The 17,280-nt window shown below is 41.2% G+C and overlaps 1 protein-coding gene across 1 annotated transcript in view; it reads right to left on the minus strand.

Annotated features, from left to right (window-relative positions):
* The window catches only part of LOC137428755 (uncharacterized), a 69,878-nt gene that overhangs the window by 12,942 nt on the left and 39,656 nt on the right, over positions 1 to 17,280 (minus strand). The window contains exons 12-15 of the mRNA XM_068118652.2: positions 2,586 to 2,687; positions 2,231 to 2,433; positions 939 to 1,043; positions 734 to 853 (exon numbers count right to left, since the gene is read on the minus strand). Coding sequence (XP_067974753.2) covers positions 734 to 853; positions 939 to 1,043; positions 2,231 to 2,433; positions 2,586 to 2,687 — 530 coding nt within the window. The remainder of the gene's footprint in view (positions 1 to 733; positions 854 to 938; positions 1,044 to 2,230; positions 2,434 to 2,585; positions 2,688 to 17,280) is intronic.

The following is a 17,280-nucleotide window of genomic DNA, read 5'->3' on the forward strand; positions in this document are numbered from 1 at the left end:
TGCAATCGGCGCTGGCGGTGTTGTCTGGTCAGGCGTGGCTTTCTCATGGGACGTCTGGCACGATAGCCTGCTTGAACCAGTCGTTGGTTGACTAGCCTTCTGGATAGAGGCACATTTGTCAGTTGCTGCCACTCAGCCCTCAGCCGATTAGCTGACTTGGTACGGCCAATGCAGACTAACCGGTGCAGCTGGCGATCATCCCTCCTTGTGGTTCTGCAGGGATGTCCTGGCCTCAGTATTGGAGTAGGGACACCCCTCTGAGCATTTCGTTTCAGGATCTTTGACACCTGACCTTGAGTGATGCCAAACATGCCGAGCAATAGCACGCTGTTTCATGCCGTAATTTCGTAAAGCCACCACTCCATGACAAACAGCATTGTCGAGTTGACGGACCATCTCCAGAGGAAGCAGCAATAACTTTTGGAGACGTGCAGCAGTTGTTTTCCACTAATACAGAACGCAACAACCCTTGTGTACCCGACTGTGAAGCCAATCATCAAATGCACCTGTCCGTACATTTTGCCACGCCACCTGTGATATAATCCTGTTGTTGACTTCTTGCTGCGACAGACAATCAGTGACATGGTTCTTTTAACAAATAAATCACCAAAGTGTAAAAGAAACTCACCAGATTGATATACTGAGTTAAGAAAGTAAACCCAAGTCAAGAAAAAAAAAAAATTCCATATTAAATGCCAAGTCTGTAGAATTGGAAAGGTAACGGTTACTTTACCTGTAGGCACTCCTTATCATTGAAAGGGGGGCAGATTACGGGAGAGGATATGATTGTTGCTCCAGCCGGGGTCTCGACGCAAGCAAACTGTGTGCACCCGTGCATCCAAACCGTTCCGGCCTGTGTACACGCACGAACAACATCAACATTAACAATAAAAAAGATAGTCAAAGGAACATAGTGATGACCCACGTTTCCTGCAGACCTTCCACAGCCGCCGTGAACCGTTTCCAGTGGTGCCCGTGCAGCTGACGTTACGGCAATGGCCACAACTCTCAGGAGGCATGCTCGGAGCTTCGTATCGTTGGTGCTGAAAAGGCAACGAGACACTTGCTGGATTTGTCGTTCTGTGTATCAACTTCCCTGACAATCAAACCACTTAATTCATTCTGATGCTCAATATGCTGAGCTTGCACACTTCCCATTAGGTGTTGATGGATTTTAAGAGATTTTCCACTTCCATTATAAGGTCACAATCAACTACAATCATTCCACACTAACTCATTCCTATTGTACGACAGTAAATAACCATTCTCCTTCACCACACAGTTGAAACACAACACAGTCTGCACCAGTTCAACATGTAGGATTAACTCAATCGGTGCCGATAACTCCACTCTAGCCATACAAGTGAGCCAGAAACGTGGCCGTGGATTGATTCTTTTCTCAAGAGCGGTGGTGGCGGTGGAGTGAATGGTGGGGCCTAGAGTTACCACAAAGACTTACAAAGCCTGTAGCCTGATGTAGGATTTACATGTAGGGTTTACATGTAGGGTTTACATGTAGGATTTACATGTAGGATGTAGAACATGTAGGATTAACTCAATCAGTGCTGATAACTCCACTCTAGCCATACGAGCGAGCCAGAAACGTGGCCGTGGATTGATTCTTTTCTCAAGAGCGGTGGTGGCGGTGGAGTGAATGGTGGGGCCGAGAGTTGCCACAAAGACTTACAAAGCCTGTGGCCTGATGTAGGATTTACATGTAGGATGTACATGTAGGATGTAGAACATGTAGGATTTACTCAATCAGTGCTGATAACTCCACTCTAGCCATACGAGCGAGCCAGAAACGTGGCCGTGGAATGATTCTTTTCTCAAGAGCGGTGGTGGCGGTGGAGTGAATGGTGGGGACTAGAGTTGCCTTTGGCTTTTTTTTGATAATTTTCCTGGCTATTCCTATGATCAAGGAAAACGCAGCCCACACTTGACTTTTTTTCCAGGTGTACATATACCCTGATCCCAAAAGCTGTCACCTCACCTCCACAATAAGCTTGTATCAATGACAACTTCAATCATGTTACACCATTCTACATAACCTCTACCCTCTTCAATGCTCTCCATTCAGCTATTCTTAGTTTATTTTAAATAAGATATACCTTTTGGCCATCAGCTGTGTCTACCTGCCGATGATTGTTTTTGTCCATGGATGAGATTCTCTCAGTTTTACCATACTAAATACAAGCTCATGAAGCATTTTTTTTGAAAATGAAACTACCTCCTGGCAATGTCTGCTGCAGCTGTTGTTTGACATGAGCGGTTGGCATGATAGGCGACCAGGCAGTTGACTGGAGGGACGGCCGAGCGGGTCGCTAGGCAGGTGGCCAGGAACGCAGGCGAATAGAGAACAGGCCACAGGGATGGCCCTGTGGCTGAGAACAGGAATGGTGGACGGGCTGAACATACACATCTCTGCACGCTCTGAGGAAGGTGGTATACAAGGAGGCATGGCAGTCAGAAAAGTAATAATTAGATACACCAATTCCCTTAAGTGCACCACAGAGCCGGTCAAAGCGTAGTCAAAATCCCAGGTGTTACCGCACTCTGACTATCACGAAATACGCATGTCTTACCACAGATGTAACGAGAACAGCAGTGGTTAGGAAAAGTCGGAAGGATGCGGAGGAAGTGACCAGGTGTACAAACCGTTGGCCGTCGCGTACATGGCTTGCACACTGTGGCAAAAACACGCAATTGCCATAACTTACAATATATATATATACTAGCGGGGTCACCCGTGGGAATCCCACGGGCATGGATGTGTGTGACATTTCGACATATTGAGTTATATGCTGCACATTCATTTTTACAAAATGGTTACTGGCAAGTCATCAGATCCAGAAATGGTGTGATGAACACAATTTATTTATTTCACATAATATGTGACCCCTCACTCCTCTCCACCTGACACTCTCCTGTCTCCACCTGACACTCTCCTGTCTCCACCTGACACTCTCCTCTCTCCACCTAGCACTCCTCTCCTCTCCAAACCCTCACATCCCTCTCCTTTCCAATCCCTCACCTCTCCAATCCCTCACACTCCTCTCCTCTCCAATCCTTCACACGCCTCTCCAATCGCGCCTCACACTCCTCTCCAATCGCGCCTCACACTCCTCTCCAATCGCGCCTCACACTCCTCTCCAATCGTGCCTCACACTCCTCTCCAATCGTGCCTCACACTCCCCTCCAATCACGCCTCACACTCCTCTCCAATCGTGCCTCACACTCCTCTCCAATCGCGCCTCACTCGCCTCTCCAATCGGCTTTCCCCGTCTCGTTTCTCTCCTTTTTCTCCCGTCTCGTTCTTTTTCTTGCTCCAAATCGGCCCGTCGGAATCGGAAATCGGCCCGTCTCGCCCGTCGGCCCGTCGGAATCGGAAATCGGCCCGTCTTGCTTTTGTGCTTGTGCGTAAATAAATTGTGTTCATGACACCATTTCTGGTGTTGGGCTAGCGGCTAGGGTGCCGGCTTAGGATCCTGGGTTCGAATCTCGGTCGATCGCCGAATTAATGCCAGGGGGGTTGACTCAGCCTGTCATCCTTCCGAGGTCGGCTAATTGAGTACCAGTTCACTGGTAATTCCCTGTTTGTCGTTGAAGGCGGCAAAAAGGGTTGGCGTCAGGAAGGGCATCCGGCCGTAAAACATTGCTTCAAAAAGGGGACAAAAAAACAACAACTACCACGGTCCCCGAAAAGGCCAACCCCCGCTTTGCGGGGAAAAATGGCCTCTAAACGGTGGTTTTTACACCGTTTCTGGATCTGATGACTTGCCAGTAACCATTTTGTAAAAATGAATGTGCAGCATCAAACTCAATATGTCGAAATGTCACACACATCCATGCCCGTGGGATTCCCACGGGTGACCCCGCAAGTTTGCATTGACGTTCGTCGATGGACTCGTTCGCCCGTCTCATTCGTTTTCTTGCTGCATCCTGTTCAAGTCTGCGTTCTTCATCGATCGTCTCATTCATTTTGGAAATAGAAGTTTCCACGCAGCGCATGAATTGTCACGATCCTCAAAAGGAATTTGTCTCGTAATCATCAAATGATAAATGGCAAGTAAATTATATTGTGGAAAATTAAAGATTTCAAATAAACCTATTTAAAGTGTATTCGCACATAACTAATTTTAAAAAACGAAGAAATATCTCTCGGTAATTTCCTGAAACATATTTTACTTCCGGCTAATAATGTTGAATTAAATAAAAACGAAGAAATATATGTCGGCATCATTGTTGACGTTTTTGTGACGACTGTCATCAAACGAAAAAGTAATATATCTTAACGGAAAAGCAAAAGCGAATTTTTAATATATATCGACACGTTGCCGTCGGTGTCATGTTGGGCAGTGTATGATACACCATGACGCGATTTTAAAAAATATATCTCTGCATTTTCCCGCGTGTGTGGAATGTTCTCAATTATTGCTGACACCGAGTCCAAAACCATCGATAAAAATGAAATCATATGGTGAGTTAGATTGGAGATAAAGGCGTGAGAGAGACTCAATGGCCTTGAAGTTGAAGTTACAGGCGTTTGAGAATTCATTTCGTTCTATAAACGGCAACTTTCATTGGATTTCCTTCCCGTTTTTTTTCAACCGAGTCGAAAACTATGTTAGCGACTGTGAAAAATGAAATGATATATCGAATTTTTAATATGTATCGACACGTTGCCGTCGGTGTCATGTTAGGCGGTGTATGATACACCATGACGCGATTTTAAAAAATATATCTGCATTTTCCCGCGTGTGTGGAATGTTCTCAATTATTGCTGACACCGACTCTAAAACCATCGATAAAAATGAAATCATATGGTGAGTTAGATTGGAGATAAAGGCGTGAGAGAGACTCAATGGCCTTGAAGTTACAGGCATTTGAGAATTCATTTCGTTCTATAAACGGCAACTTTCATCGGATTTTCTTCTCGTTTTTTTTCAACCGAGTCTAAAACTATGTTAGCGACTGTGAAAAATGAAATGATATATCGAATTTAAAATAGATATCGACACATTGCCGTCGGTGTCATGTTGGGCGGTGTATGATACACCATGACGCGATTTTAAAAAATATATCTCTGCATTTTCCCGCGTGTGTGGAATGTTTGTGGAAAATTAAAGATTTCAAATAAACCTATTTAAAGTGTATGCGCACATAACTAATAAAAAAAACGAAGAAATATCTCTCGGTAATTTCCTGAAACATATTTTACTTCCGGCTAATAATGTTGAATTAAATAAAAACGAAGAAATATATGTCGGCATCATTGTTGACGTTTTTGTGACGACTGTCATCAAACGAAAAAGTAATATATCTTAACGGAAAAGCAAAAGCGAATTTTTAATATATATCGACACGTTGCCGTCGGTGTCATGTTGGGCAGTGTATGATACACCATGACGCGATTTTAAAAAATATATCTCTGCATTTTCCCGCGTGTGTGGAATGTTCTCAATTATTGCTGACACCGAGTCCAAAACCATCGATAAAAATGAAATCATATGGTGAGTTAGATTGGAGATAAAGGCGTGAGAGAGACTCAATGGCCTTGAAGTTGAAGTTACAGGCGTTTGAGAATTCATTTCGTTCTATAAACGGCAACTTTCATTGGATTTCCTTCCCGTTTTTTTTCAACCGAGTCGAAAACTATGTTAGCGACTGTGAAAAATGAAATGATATATCGAATTTTTAATATGTATCGACACGTTGCCGTCGGTGTCATGTTAGGCGGTGTATGATACACCATGACGCGATTTTAAAAAATATATCTGCATTTTCCCGCGTGTGTGGAATGTTCTCAATTATTGCTGACACCGACTCTAAAACCATCGATAAAAATGAAATCATATGGTGAGTTAGATTGGAGATAAAGGCGTGAGAGAGACTCAATGGCCTTGAAGTTACAGGCATTTGAGAATTCATTTCGTTCTATAAACGGCAACTTTCATCGGATTTTCTTCTCGTTTTTTTTCAACCGAGTCTAAAACTATGTTAGCGACTGTGAAAAATGAAATGATATATCGAATTTAAAATAGATATCGACACATTGCCGTCGGTGTCATGTTGGGCGGTGTATGATACACCATGACGCGATTTTAAAAAATATATCTCTGCATTTTCCCGCGTGTGTGGAATGTTTGTGGAAAATTAAAGATTTCAAATAAACCTATTTAAAGTGTATGCGCACATAACTAATAAAAAAAACGAAGAAATATCTCTCGGTAATTTCCTGAAACATATTTTACTTCCGGCTAATATGTTGAATGAAATAAAAACGAAGAAATATATGTCGGCATCATTGTTGACGTTTTTGTGACGACTATCATCAAACGAAATAGTAATATATCACAACGGAAAAGCAAAAGCGAATTTTTAATATATATCGACACATTGCCGGCGGTGTCATGTTGGGCGGTGTATGATACACCATGACGCGATTTAAAAAAATATATCTCTGCATTTTCCCGCGTGTGTGGATTGTTCTCAATTATTGCTGACACCGAGTCTAAAAGTAAAACCATCGATAAAAATGAAATCATATGGTGAGTTAGATTGGAGATAAAGGCGTGAGAGAGACTCAATGGCCTTGAAGTTACAGGCCTTTGAGAATTCATTTCGTTCTATAAACGGCAACTTTCATCGGATTTTCTTCCCGTTTTTTTTCAACCGAGTCTAAAACTATGTTAGCGACTGTGAAAAATGAAATGATTTATCGAATTTGATTTGAAATAAAACTGGGGGAGAGCAAGACACCACGGGCCTACAAAACAGGACTCAAAGCTATGCGAGTTAATAAAATGGTGGATATTTGTTTATAGCCACTCCCAGAATGGGTGGAGCTATGGGTGGAGCTACTCTGCAAACCGAGTAAGCCACACCCCGGACAGACACCCAACAGATAGACAGACAGACAGACAGAATCATCTACGGCTATTATAATATATATATATATATATATATATACACAAAGAATTAAGTTAAGCACCCCCCCGTTTTTTTACAACCTCGCACATTACAAGTTTGTTGTCGTCAAAACAGTGTAATATACCCATGATATTGCTATATTTTCTGGAGAAGTGATATTATGGTCACATAAAAACATAACAATCATGCCGTTTTCAATATTTTATTCTGAATAATTTAAGGTGAAATTTTTTGGGAATTTTAGGCATATTTTCACCTCAATTTAAGTATGGAGCTATGGTCCATCACGGACAGTGTGGATGACGTTTATGTTTTCTAACGTACAGTCATTGTTCTGAGAAGACCTCTAGCGATCTTTGCGTCAATAACGTGTGTAGGACCCACGTGATCGGATCACTGACTCAACCCTACGTCTCATAGACCCTGTAAGCCGTCGTATGCGTTGCTGTGGCAGGTTGTTCCATTCCCGATGTAATGCACGTTCCAATTCATCCAGATTGGCTATTGGAGGGACCATCTTCGCAATTTGTCGTCCCAACATGTCCCAAACGTGCTCGAGGGGGTTCAGGTCAGGACTGTACGCAGGCCAGGGGATGGTCGTCACAGCACCTTGCTCCATCCGATCACGTGGGTCCTACACACGTTATTGACGCAAAGATCGCTAGAGGTCTTCTCAGAACAATGACTGTACGTTAGAAAACATAAACGTCATCCACACTGTCCGTGATGGACCTATAGCTCCATACTTAAATTGAGGTGAAAATATGCCTAAAATTCCCAAAAAATTTCACCTTAAATTATTCAGAATAAAATATTGAAAACGGCATGATTGTTATGTTTTTATGTGACCATAATATCACTTCTCCAGAAAATATAGCAATATCATGGGTATATTACACTGTTTTGACGACAACAAACTTGTAATGTGCGAGGTTGTAAAAAAACGGGGGGGTGCTTAACTTAATTCTTTGTGTATATATATATATATATATATATATACATATCTATATTATAATAGCCGTAGATGATTCTGTCTGTCTGTCTGTCTATCTGTTGGGTGTCTGTCCGGGGTGTGGCTTACTCGGTTTGCAGAGTAGCTCCACCCATAGCTCCACCCATTCTGGGAGTGGCTATAAACAAATATCCACCATTTTATTAACTCGCATAGCTTTGAGTCCTGTTTTGTAGGCCCGTGGTGTCTTGCTCTCCCCCAGTTTTATTTCAAATCAAATTCGATAAATCATTTCATTTTTCACAGTCGCTAACATAGTTTTAGACTCGGTTGAAAAAAAACGGGAAGAAAATCCGATGAAAGTTGCCGTTTATAGAACGAAATGAATTCTCAAAGGCCTGTAACTTCAAGGCCATTGAGTCTCTCTCACGCCTTTATCTCCAATCTAACTCACCATATGATTTCATTTTTATCGATGGTTTTACTTTTAGACTCGGTGTCAGCAATAATTGAGAACAATCCACACACGCGGGAAAATGCAGAGATATATTTTTTAAAATCGCGTCATGGTGTATCATACACCGCCCAACATGACACCGCCGGCAATGTGTCGATATATATTAAAAATTCGCTTTTGCTTTTCCGTTATGATATATTACTATTTCGTTTGATGATAGTCGTCACAAAAACGTCAACAATGATGCCGACATATATTTCTTCGTTTTTATTTCATTCAACATATTAGCCGGAAGTAAAATATGTTTCAGGAAATTACCGAGAGATATTTCTTCGTTTTTTTTATTAGTTATGTGCGCATACACTTTAAATAGGTTTATTTGAAATCTTTAATTTTCCACAAACATTCCACACACGCGGGAAAATGCAGAGATATATTTTTTAAAATCGCGTCATGGTGTATCATACACCGCCCAACATGACACCGACGGCAATGTGTCGATATCTATTTTAAATTCGATATATCATTTCATTTTTCACAGTCGCTAACATAGTTTTAGACTCGGTTGAAAAAAAACGAGAAGAAAATCCGATGAAAGTTGCCGTTTATAGAACGAAATGAATTCTCAAATGCCTGTAACTTCAAGGCCATTGAGTCTCTCTCACGCCTTTATCTCCAATCTAACTCACCATATGATTTCATTTTTATCGATGGTTTTAGAGTCGGTGTCAGCAATAATTGAGAACATTCCACACACGCGGGAAAATGCAGATATATTTTTTAAAATCGCGTCATGGTGTATCATACACCGCCTAACATGACACCGACGGCAACGTGTCGATACATATTAAAAATTCGATATATCATTTCATTTTTCACAGTCGCTAACATAGTTTTCGACTAGGTTGAAAAAAAACGGGAAGGAAATCCAATGAAAGTTGCCGTTTATAGAACGAAATGAATTCTCAAACGCCTGTAACTTCAACTTCAAGGCCATTGAGTCTCTCTCACGCCTTTATCTCCAATCTAACTCACCATATGATTTCATTTTTATCGATGGTTTTGGACTCGGTGTCAGCAATAATTGAGAACATTCCACACACGCGGGAAAATGCAGAGATATATTTTTAAAAATCGCGTCATGGTGTATCATACACCGCCCAACATGACACCGACGGCAACGTGTCGATATATATTAAAAATTCGCTTTTGCTTTTCCGTTAAGATATATTACTTTTTCGTTTGATGACAGTCGTCACAAAAACGTCAACAATGATGCCGACATATATTTCTTCGTTTTTATTTAATTCAACATTATTAGCCGGAAGTAAAATATGTTTCAGGAAATTACCGAGAGATATTTCTTCGTTTTTTAAAATTAGTTATGTGCGAATACACTTTAAATAGGTTTATTTGAAATCTTTAATTTTCCACAATATAATTTACTTGCCATTTATCATTTGATGATTACGAGACAAATTCCTCTTGAGGATCGTGACAATTCATGCGCTGCGTGGAAACTTCTATTTCCAAAATGAATGAGACGATCGATGAAGAACGCAGACTTGAACAGGATGCAGCAAGAAAACGAATGAGACGGGCGAACGAGTCCATCGACGAACGTCAATGCAAACTTGCGGGGTCACCCGTGGGAATCCCACGGGCATGGATGTGTGTGACATTTCGACATATTGAGTTAGATGCTGCACATTCATTTTTACAAAATGGTTACTGGCAAGTCATCAGATCCAGAAATGGTGTAAAAACCACCGTTTAGAGGCCATTTTTCCCCGCAAAGCGGGGGTTGGCCTTTTCGGGGACCGTGGTAGTTGTTGTTTTTTTGTCCCCTTTTTGAAGCAATGTTTTACGGCCGGATGCCCTTCCTGACGCCAACCCTTTTTGCCGCCTTCAACGACAAACAGGGAATTACCAGTGAACTGGTACTCAATTAGCCGACCTCGGAAGGATGACAGGCTGAGTCAACCCCCCTGGCATTAATTCGGCGATCGACCGAGATTCGAACCCAGGATCCTAAGCCGGCACCCTAGCCGCTAGCCCAACACCAGAAATGGTGTCATGAACACAATTTATTTACGCACAAGCACAAAAGCAAGACGGGCCGATTTCCGATTCCGACGGGCCGACGGGCGAGACGGGCCGATTTCCGATTCCGACGGGCCGATTTGGAGCAAGAAAAAGAACGAGACGGGAGAAAAAGGAGAGAAACGAGACGGGGAAAGCCGATTGGAGAGGCGAGTGAGGCGCGATTGGAGAGGAGTGTGAGGCGCGATTGGAGAGGAGTGTGAGGCACGATTGGAGAGGAGTGTGAGGCGTGATTGGAGAGGAGTGTGAGGCACGATTGGAGAGGAGTGATTGGAGGGGAGTGTGAGGCACGATTGGAGAGGAGTGTGAGGCACGATTGGAGAGGAGTGTGAGGCGCGATTGGAGAGGAGTGTGAGGCGCGATTGGAGAGGAGTGTGAGGCGCGATTGGAGAGGCGTGTGAAGGATTGCAGAGGAGAGGAGTGTGAGGGATTGGAGAGGTGAGGGATTGGAAAGGAGAGGGATGTGAGGGTTTGGAGAGGAGAGGAGTGCTAGGTGGAGAGAGGAGAGTGTCAGGTGGAGACAGGAGAGTGTCAGGTGGAGACAGGAGAGTGTCAGGTGGAGAGGAGTGAGGGGTCACATATTATGTGAAATAACTAAATTCACACCATTTCTGGATCTGATGACTTGCCAGTAACCATTTTGTAAAAATGAATGTGCAGCATATAACTCAATATGTCGAAATGTCACACACATCCATGCCCGTGGGATTCCCACGGGTGACCCCGCTAGTCTATATTATAATAGCCGTAGATGATTCTGTTGGGTGTCTGTCCGGGGTGTGGCTTACTCGGTTTGCAGAGTAGCTCCACCCATAGCTCCACCCATTCTGGGAGTGGCTTCATATAATTATAAACAAATATCCACCATTTTATTAACTCGCATAGCTTTGAGGCCTGTTTTGTAGGCCCGTGGTGTCTTGCTCTCTCCCAGTTTTATTTCAAATCAAATTCGATATATCATTTCATTTTTCACAGTCGCTAACATAGTTTTAGACTCGGTTGAAAAAAAACGGAAAGAAAATACAATGAAAGTTGCCGTTTATAGAACGAAATGAATTCTCAAATGCCTGTAACTTCAAGGCCATTGAGTCTCTCTCACGCCTTTATCTCCAATCTAACTCACCATATGATTTCATTTTTAGCGATGGACGATGGTTTTACTTTTAGACTCGGTGTCAGCAATAATTGAGAACATTCCACACACGCGGGAAAATGCAGAGATATATTTTTTAAAATCGCGTCATGGTGTATCATACACCGCCCAACATGACACCGCCGGCAACGTGTCGATATATATTAAAAATTCGCTTTTGCTTTTCCGTTAATATATATTACTTTTTCGTTTGATGACAGTCGTCACAAAAACATCAACAATGATGCCGACATATATTTCTTCGTTTTTATTTCATTCAACATTATTAGCCGGAAGTAAAATATGTTTCAGGAAATTACCGAGAGATATTTCTTCGTTTTTTTTATTAGTTATGTGCGCATACACTTTAAATAGGTTTATTTGAAATCTTTAATTTTCCACAAACATTCCACACACGCGGGAAAATGCAGAGATATATCTTTTTAAATCGCGTCATGGTGTATCATACACCGCCCAACATGACACCGATGGCAATGTGTCGATATATATTAAAAATTCGCTTTTGCTTTTCCGTTAAGATATATTACTTTTTCGTTTGATGACAGTCGTCACAAAAACGTCAACAATGATGCCGACATCTATTTCTTCGTTTTTATTTCATTCAACATTATTAGCCGGAAGTAAAATATGTTTCAGGAAATTACCGAGAGATATTTCTTCGTTTTTTTTATTAGTTATGTGCGCATACACTTTAAATAGGTTTATTTGAAATCTTTAATTTTCCACAAACATTCCACACACGTGGGAAAATGCAGAGATATATATTTTAAAATCGCGTCATGGTGTATCATACACCGCCCAACATGACACCGACGGCAATGTGTCGATATATATATAAAATTCGCTTTTGCTTTTCCGTTAAGATATATTACTTTTTCGTTTGATGACAGTCGTCACAAAAACGTCAACAATGATGCCGACATATATTTCTTCGTTTTTATTTCATTCAACATTATTAGCCGGAAGTAAAATATGTTTCAGGAAATTACCGAGAGATATTTCTTCGTTTTTTTTATTAGTTATGTGCGCATACACTTTAAATAGGTTTATTTGAAATCTTAAATTTTCCACAATATAATTTACTTGCCATTTATCATTTGATGATTACGAGACACTTCCTCTTGAGGATCATGACAATTCATGCGCTGCGTGGAAACTTCTATTTCCAAAATAAATGAGACGATCGATGAAGAACGCAGACTTGAACAGGATGTAGCAAGAAAGCGAATGAGACGGGCGAACGAGTCCGTCGACGAACGTCAATGCAAACTTGCGGGGTCACCCGTGGGAATCCCACGGGCATGGATGTGTGTGACATTTCGACATATTGAGTTAGATGCTGCACATTCATTTTTACAAAATGGTTACTGGCAAGTCATCAGATCCAGAAATGGTGTAATGAACACAATTTATTTGCGCGCAAGCAAGAAAGCAAGACGGCCCGATTTCCGATTCCGACGGGCCTACGGGCGAGACGGGCGAGACAGGCCGATTTGGAGCAAGAAAAAGAACAAGACAGGAGAAAAACGAGAGAAACGAGAGAAAATGTCATCTTGCTATCCCAAGCCAAGCATTCCCAAGAGATGGAGAAGGAGCGGAACCAAGTTAATGCGCTGACGCATGAGCTGGAGGATTTCCGCGCCCACAATGCTAATTTGCAGTCTGAGGAACGCCGCTCTGCACCCGCACGTAAGACTCGATAGGGCTCACTAGATGCATTCAGGGTGGAAAAGATTCGGGCAAGTATGTTGGTTGGTTGCTTTGTCTGTTTGTGCACAGTACTAGGTCTACATCGTTGCACATAGCATCGCCATACTTTACACACATATTTGCCTTGCCCTGGAATAGACTGTGCCCAATTTTTAACTCTCTCGGTCTAGGCCCAAGGCCTCCATTATCTATATTATAATAGCCGTAGATGATTCTGTTGGGTGTCTGTCCGGGGTGTGGCTTACTCGGTTTGCAGAGTAGCTCCACCCATAGCTCCACCCATTCTGGGAGTGGCTTCATATAATTATAAACAAATATCCACCATTTTATTAACTCGCATAGCTTTGAGGCCTGTTTTGTAGGCCCGTGGTGTCTTGCTCTCTCCCAGTTTTATTTCAAATCAAATTCGATATATCATTTCATTTTTCACAGTCGCTAACATAGTTTTAGACTCGGTTGAAAAAAAACGGGAAGAAAATACAATGAAAGTTGCCGTTTATAGAACGAAATGAATTCTCAAATGCCTGTAACTTCAAGGCCATTGAGTCTCTCTCACGCCTTTATCTCCAATCTAACTCACCATATGATTTCATTTTTAGCGATGGACGATGGTTTTACTTTTAGACTCGGTCAGCAACTTTTAGACTTTTAGTCAGCAATAATTGAGAACATTCCACACACGCGGGAAAATGCAGAGATATATTTTTTAAAATCGCGTCATGGTGTATCATACACCGCCCAACATGACACCGCCGGCAACGTGTCGATATATATTAAAAATTCGCTTTTGCTTTTCCGTTAATATATATTACTTTTTCGTTTGATGACAGTCGTCACAAAAACGTCAACAATGATGCCGACATATATTTCTTCGTTTTTATTTCATTCAACATTATTAGCCGGAAGTAAAATATGTTTCAGGAAATTACCGAGAGATATTTCTTCGTTTTTTTTATTAGTTATGTGCGCATACACTTTAAATAGGTTTATTTGAAATCTTTAATTTTCCACAAACATTCCACACACGCGGGAAAATGCAGAGATATATTTTTTAAAATCGCGTCATGGTGTATCATACACCGCCCAACATGACACCGACGGCAATGTGTCGATATATATATAAAATTCGCTTTTGCTTTTCCATTAAGATATATTACTTTTTCGTTTGATGACAGTCGTCACAAAAACGTCAACAATGATGCCGACATATATTTCTTCGTTTTTATTTCATTCAACATTATTAGCCGGAAGTAAAATATGTTTCAGGAAATTACCGAGAGATATTTCTTCGTTTTTTTTATTAGTTATGTGCGCATACACTTTAAATAGGTTTATTTGAAATCTTTAATTTTCCACAATATAATTTACTTGCCATTTATCATTTGATGATTACGAGACACTTCCTCTTGAGGATCATGACAATTCATGCGCTGCGTGGAAACTTCTATTTCCAAAATAAATGAGACGATCGATGAAGAACGCAGACTTGAACAGGATGTAGCAAGAAAGCGAATGAGACGGGCGAACGAGTCCGTCGACGAACGTCAATGCAAACTTGCGGGGTCACCCGTGGGAATCCCACGGGCATGGATGTGTGTGACATTTCGACATATTGAGTTAGATGCTGCACATTCATTTTTACAAAATGGTTACTGGCAAGTCATCAGATCCAGAAATGGTGTAATGAACACAATTTATTTGCGCGCAAGCAAGAAAGCAAGACGGCCCGATTTCCGATTCCGACGGGCCTACGGGCGAGACGGGCGAGACAGGCCGATTTGGAGCAAGAAAAAGAACGAGACAGGAGAAAAACGAGAGAAACGAGAGAAAATGTCATCTTGCTATCCCAAGCCAAGCATTCCCAAGAGATGGAGAAGGAGCGGAACCAAGTTAATGCGCTGACGCATGAGCTGGAGGATTTCCGCGCCCACAATGCTAATTTGCAGTCTGAGGAACGCCGCTCTGCACCCGCACGTAAGACTCGATAGGGCTCACTAGATGCATTCAGGGTGGAAAAGATTCCGGCAAGTATGTTGGTTGGTTGCTTTGTCTGTTTGTGCACAGTACTAGGTCTACATCGTTGCACATAGCATCGCCATACTTTACACACATATTTGCCTTGCCCTGGAATAGACTGTGCCCAATTTTTAACTCTCTCGGTCTAGGCCCAAGGCCTCCATTATCTATATTATAATAGCCGTAGATGATTCTGTTGGGTGTCTGTCCGGGGTGTGGCTTACTCGGTTTGCAGAGTAGCTCCACCCATAGCTCCACCCATTCTGGGAGTGGCTTCATATAATTATAAACAAATATCCACCATTTTATTAACTCGCATAGCTTTGAGGCCTGTTTTGTAGGCCCGTGGTGTCTTGCTCTCTCCCAGTTTTATTTCAAATCAAATTCGATATATCATTTCATTTTTCACAGTCGCTAACATAGTTTTAGACTCGGTTGAAAAAAAACGGGAAGAAAATACAATGAAAGTTGCCGTTTATAGAACGAAATGAATTCTCAAATGCCTGTAACTTCAAGGCCATTGAGTCTCTCTCACGCCTTTATCTCCAATCTAACTCACCATATGATTTCATTTTTAGCGATGGACGATGGTTTTACTTTTAGACTCGGTCAGAAACTTTTAGACTTTTAGTCAGCAATAATTGAGAACATTCCACACACGCGGGAAAATGCAGAGATATATTTTTTAAAATCGCGTCATGGTGTATCATACACCGCCCAACATGACACCGCCGGCAACGTGTCGATATATATTAAAAATTCGCTTTTGCTTTTCCGTTAATATATATTACTTTTTCGTTTGATGACAGTCGTCACAAAAACGTCAACAATGATGCCGACATATATTTCTTCGTTTTTATTTCATTCAACATTATTAGCCGGAAGTAAAATATGTTTCAGGAAATTACCGAGAGATATTTCTTCGTTTTTTTTATTAGTTATGTGCGCATACACTTTAAATAGGTTTATTTGAAATCTTTAATTTTCCACAAACATTCCACACACGCGGGAAAATGCAGAGATATATCTTTTTAAATCGCGTCATGGTGTATCATACACCGCCCAACATGACACCGATGGCAATGTGTCGATATATATTAAAAATTAGCTTTTGCTTTTCCGTTAAGATATATTACTTTTTCGTTTGATGACAGTCGTCACAAAAACGTCAACAATGATGCCGACATCTATTTCTTCGTTTTTATTTCATTCAACATTATTAGCCGGAAGTAAAATATGTTTCAGGAAATTACCGAGAGATATTTCTTCGTTTTTTTTATTAGTTATGTGCGCATACACTTTAAATAGGTTTATTTGAAATCTTTAATTTTCCACAAACATTCCACACACGCGGGAAAATGCAGAGATATATTTTTTAAAATCGCGTCATGGTGTATCATACACCGCCCAACATGACACCGACGGCAATGTGTCGATATATATTAAAAATTCGCTTTTGCTTTTCCGTTAAGATATATTACTTTTTCGTTTGATGACAGTCGTCACAAAAACGTCAACAATGATGCCGACATATATTTCTTCGTTTTTATTTCATTCAACATTATTAGCCGGAAGTAAAATATGTTTCAGGAAATTACCGAGAGATATTTCTTCGTTTTATTTATTAGTTATGTGCGCATACACTTTAAATAGGTTTATTTGAAATCTTTAATTTTCCACAAACATTCCACACACGCGGGAAAATGCAGAGATATATCTTTTTAAATCGCGTCATGGTGTATCATACACCGCCCAACATGACACCGATGGCAATGTGTCGATATATATTAAAAATTCGCTTTTGCTTTTCCGTTAAGATATATTACTTTTTCGTTTGATGACAGTCGTCACAAAAACGTCAACAATGATGCCGACATATATTTCTTCGTTTTTATTTCATTCAACATTATTAGCCGGAAGTAAAATATGTTTCAGGAAATTACCGAGAGATATTTC

The sequence above is a fragment of the Myxine glutinosa genome, chromosome 5, assembly GCF_964187855.1.
Source record: "Myxine glutinosa chromosome 5, kmMyxGlut1.1, whole genome shotgun sequence".
Taxonomy (NCBI): domain Eukaryota; kingdom Metazoa; phylum Chordata; class Myxini; order Myxiniformes; family Myxinidae; genus Myxine; species Myxine glutinosa.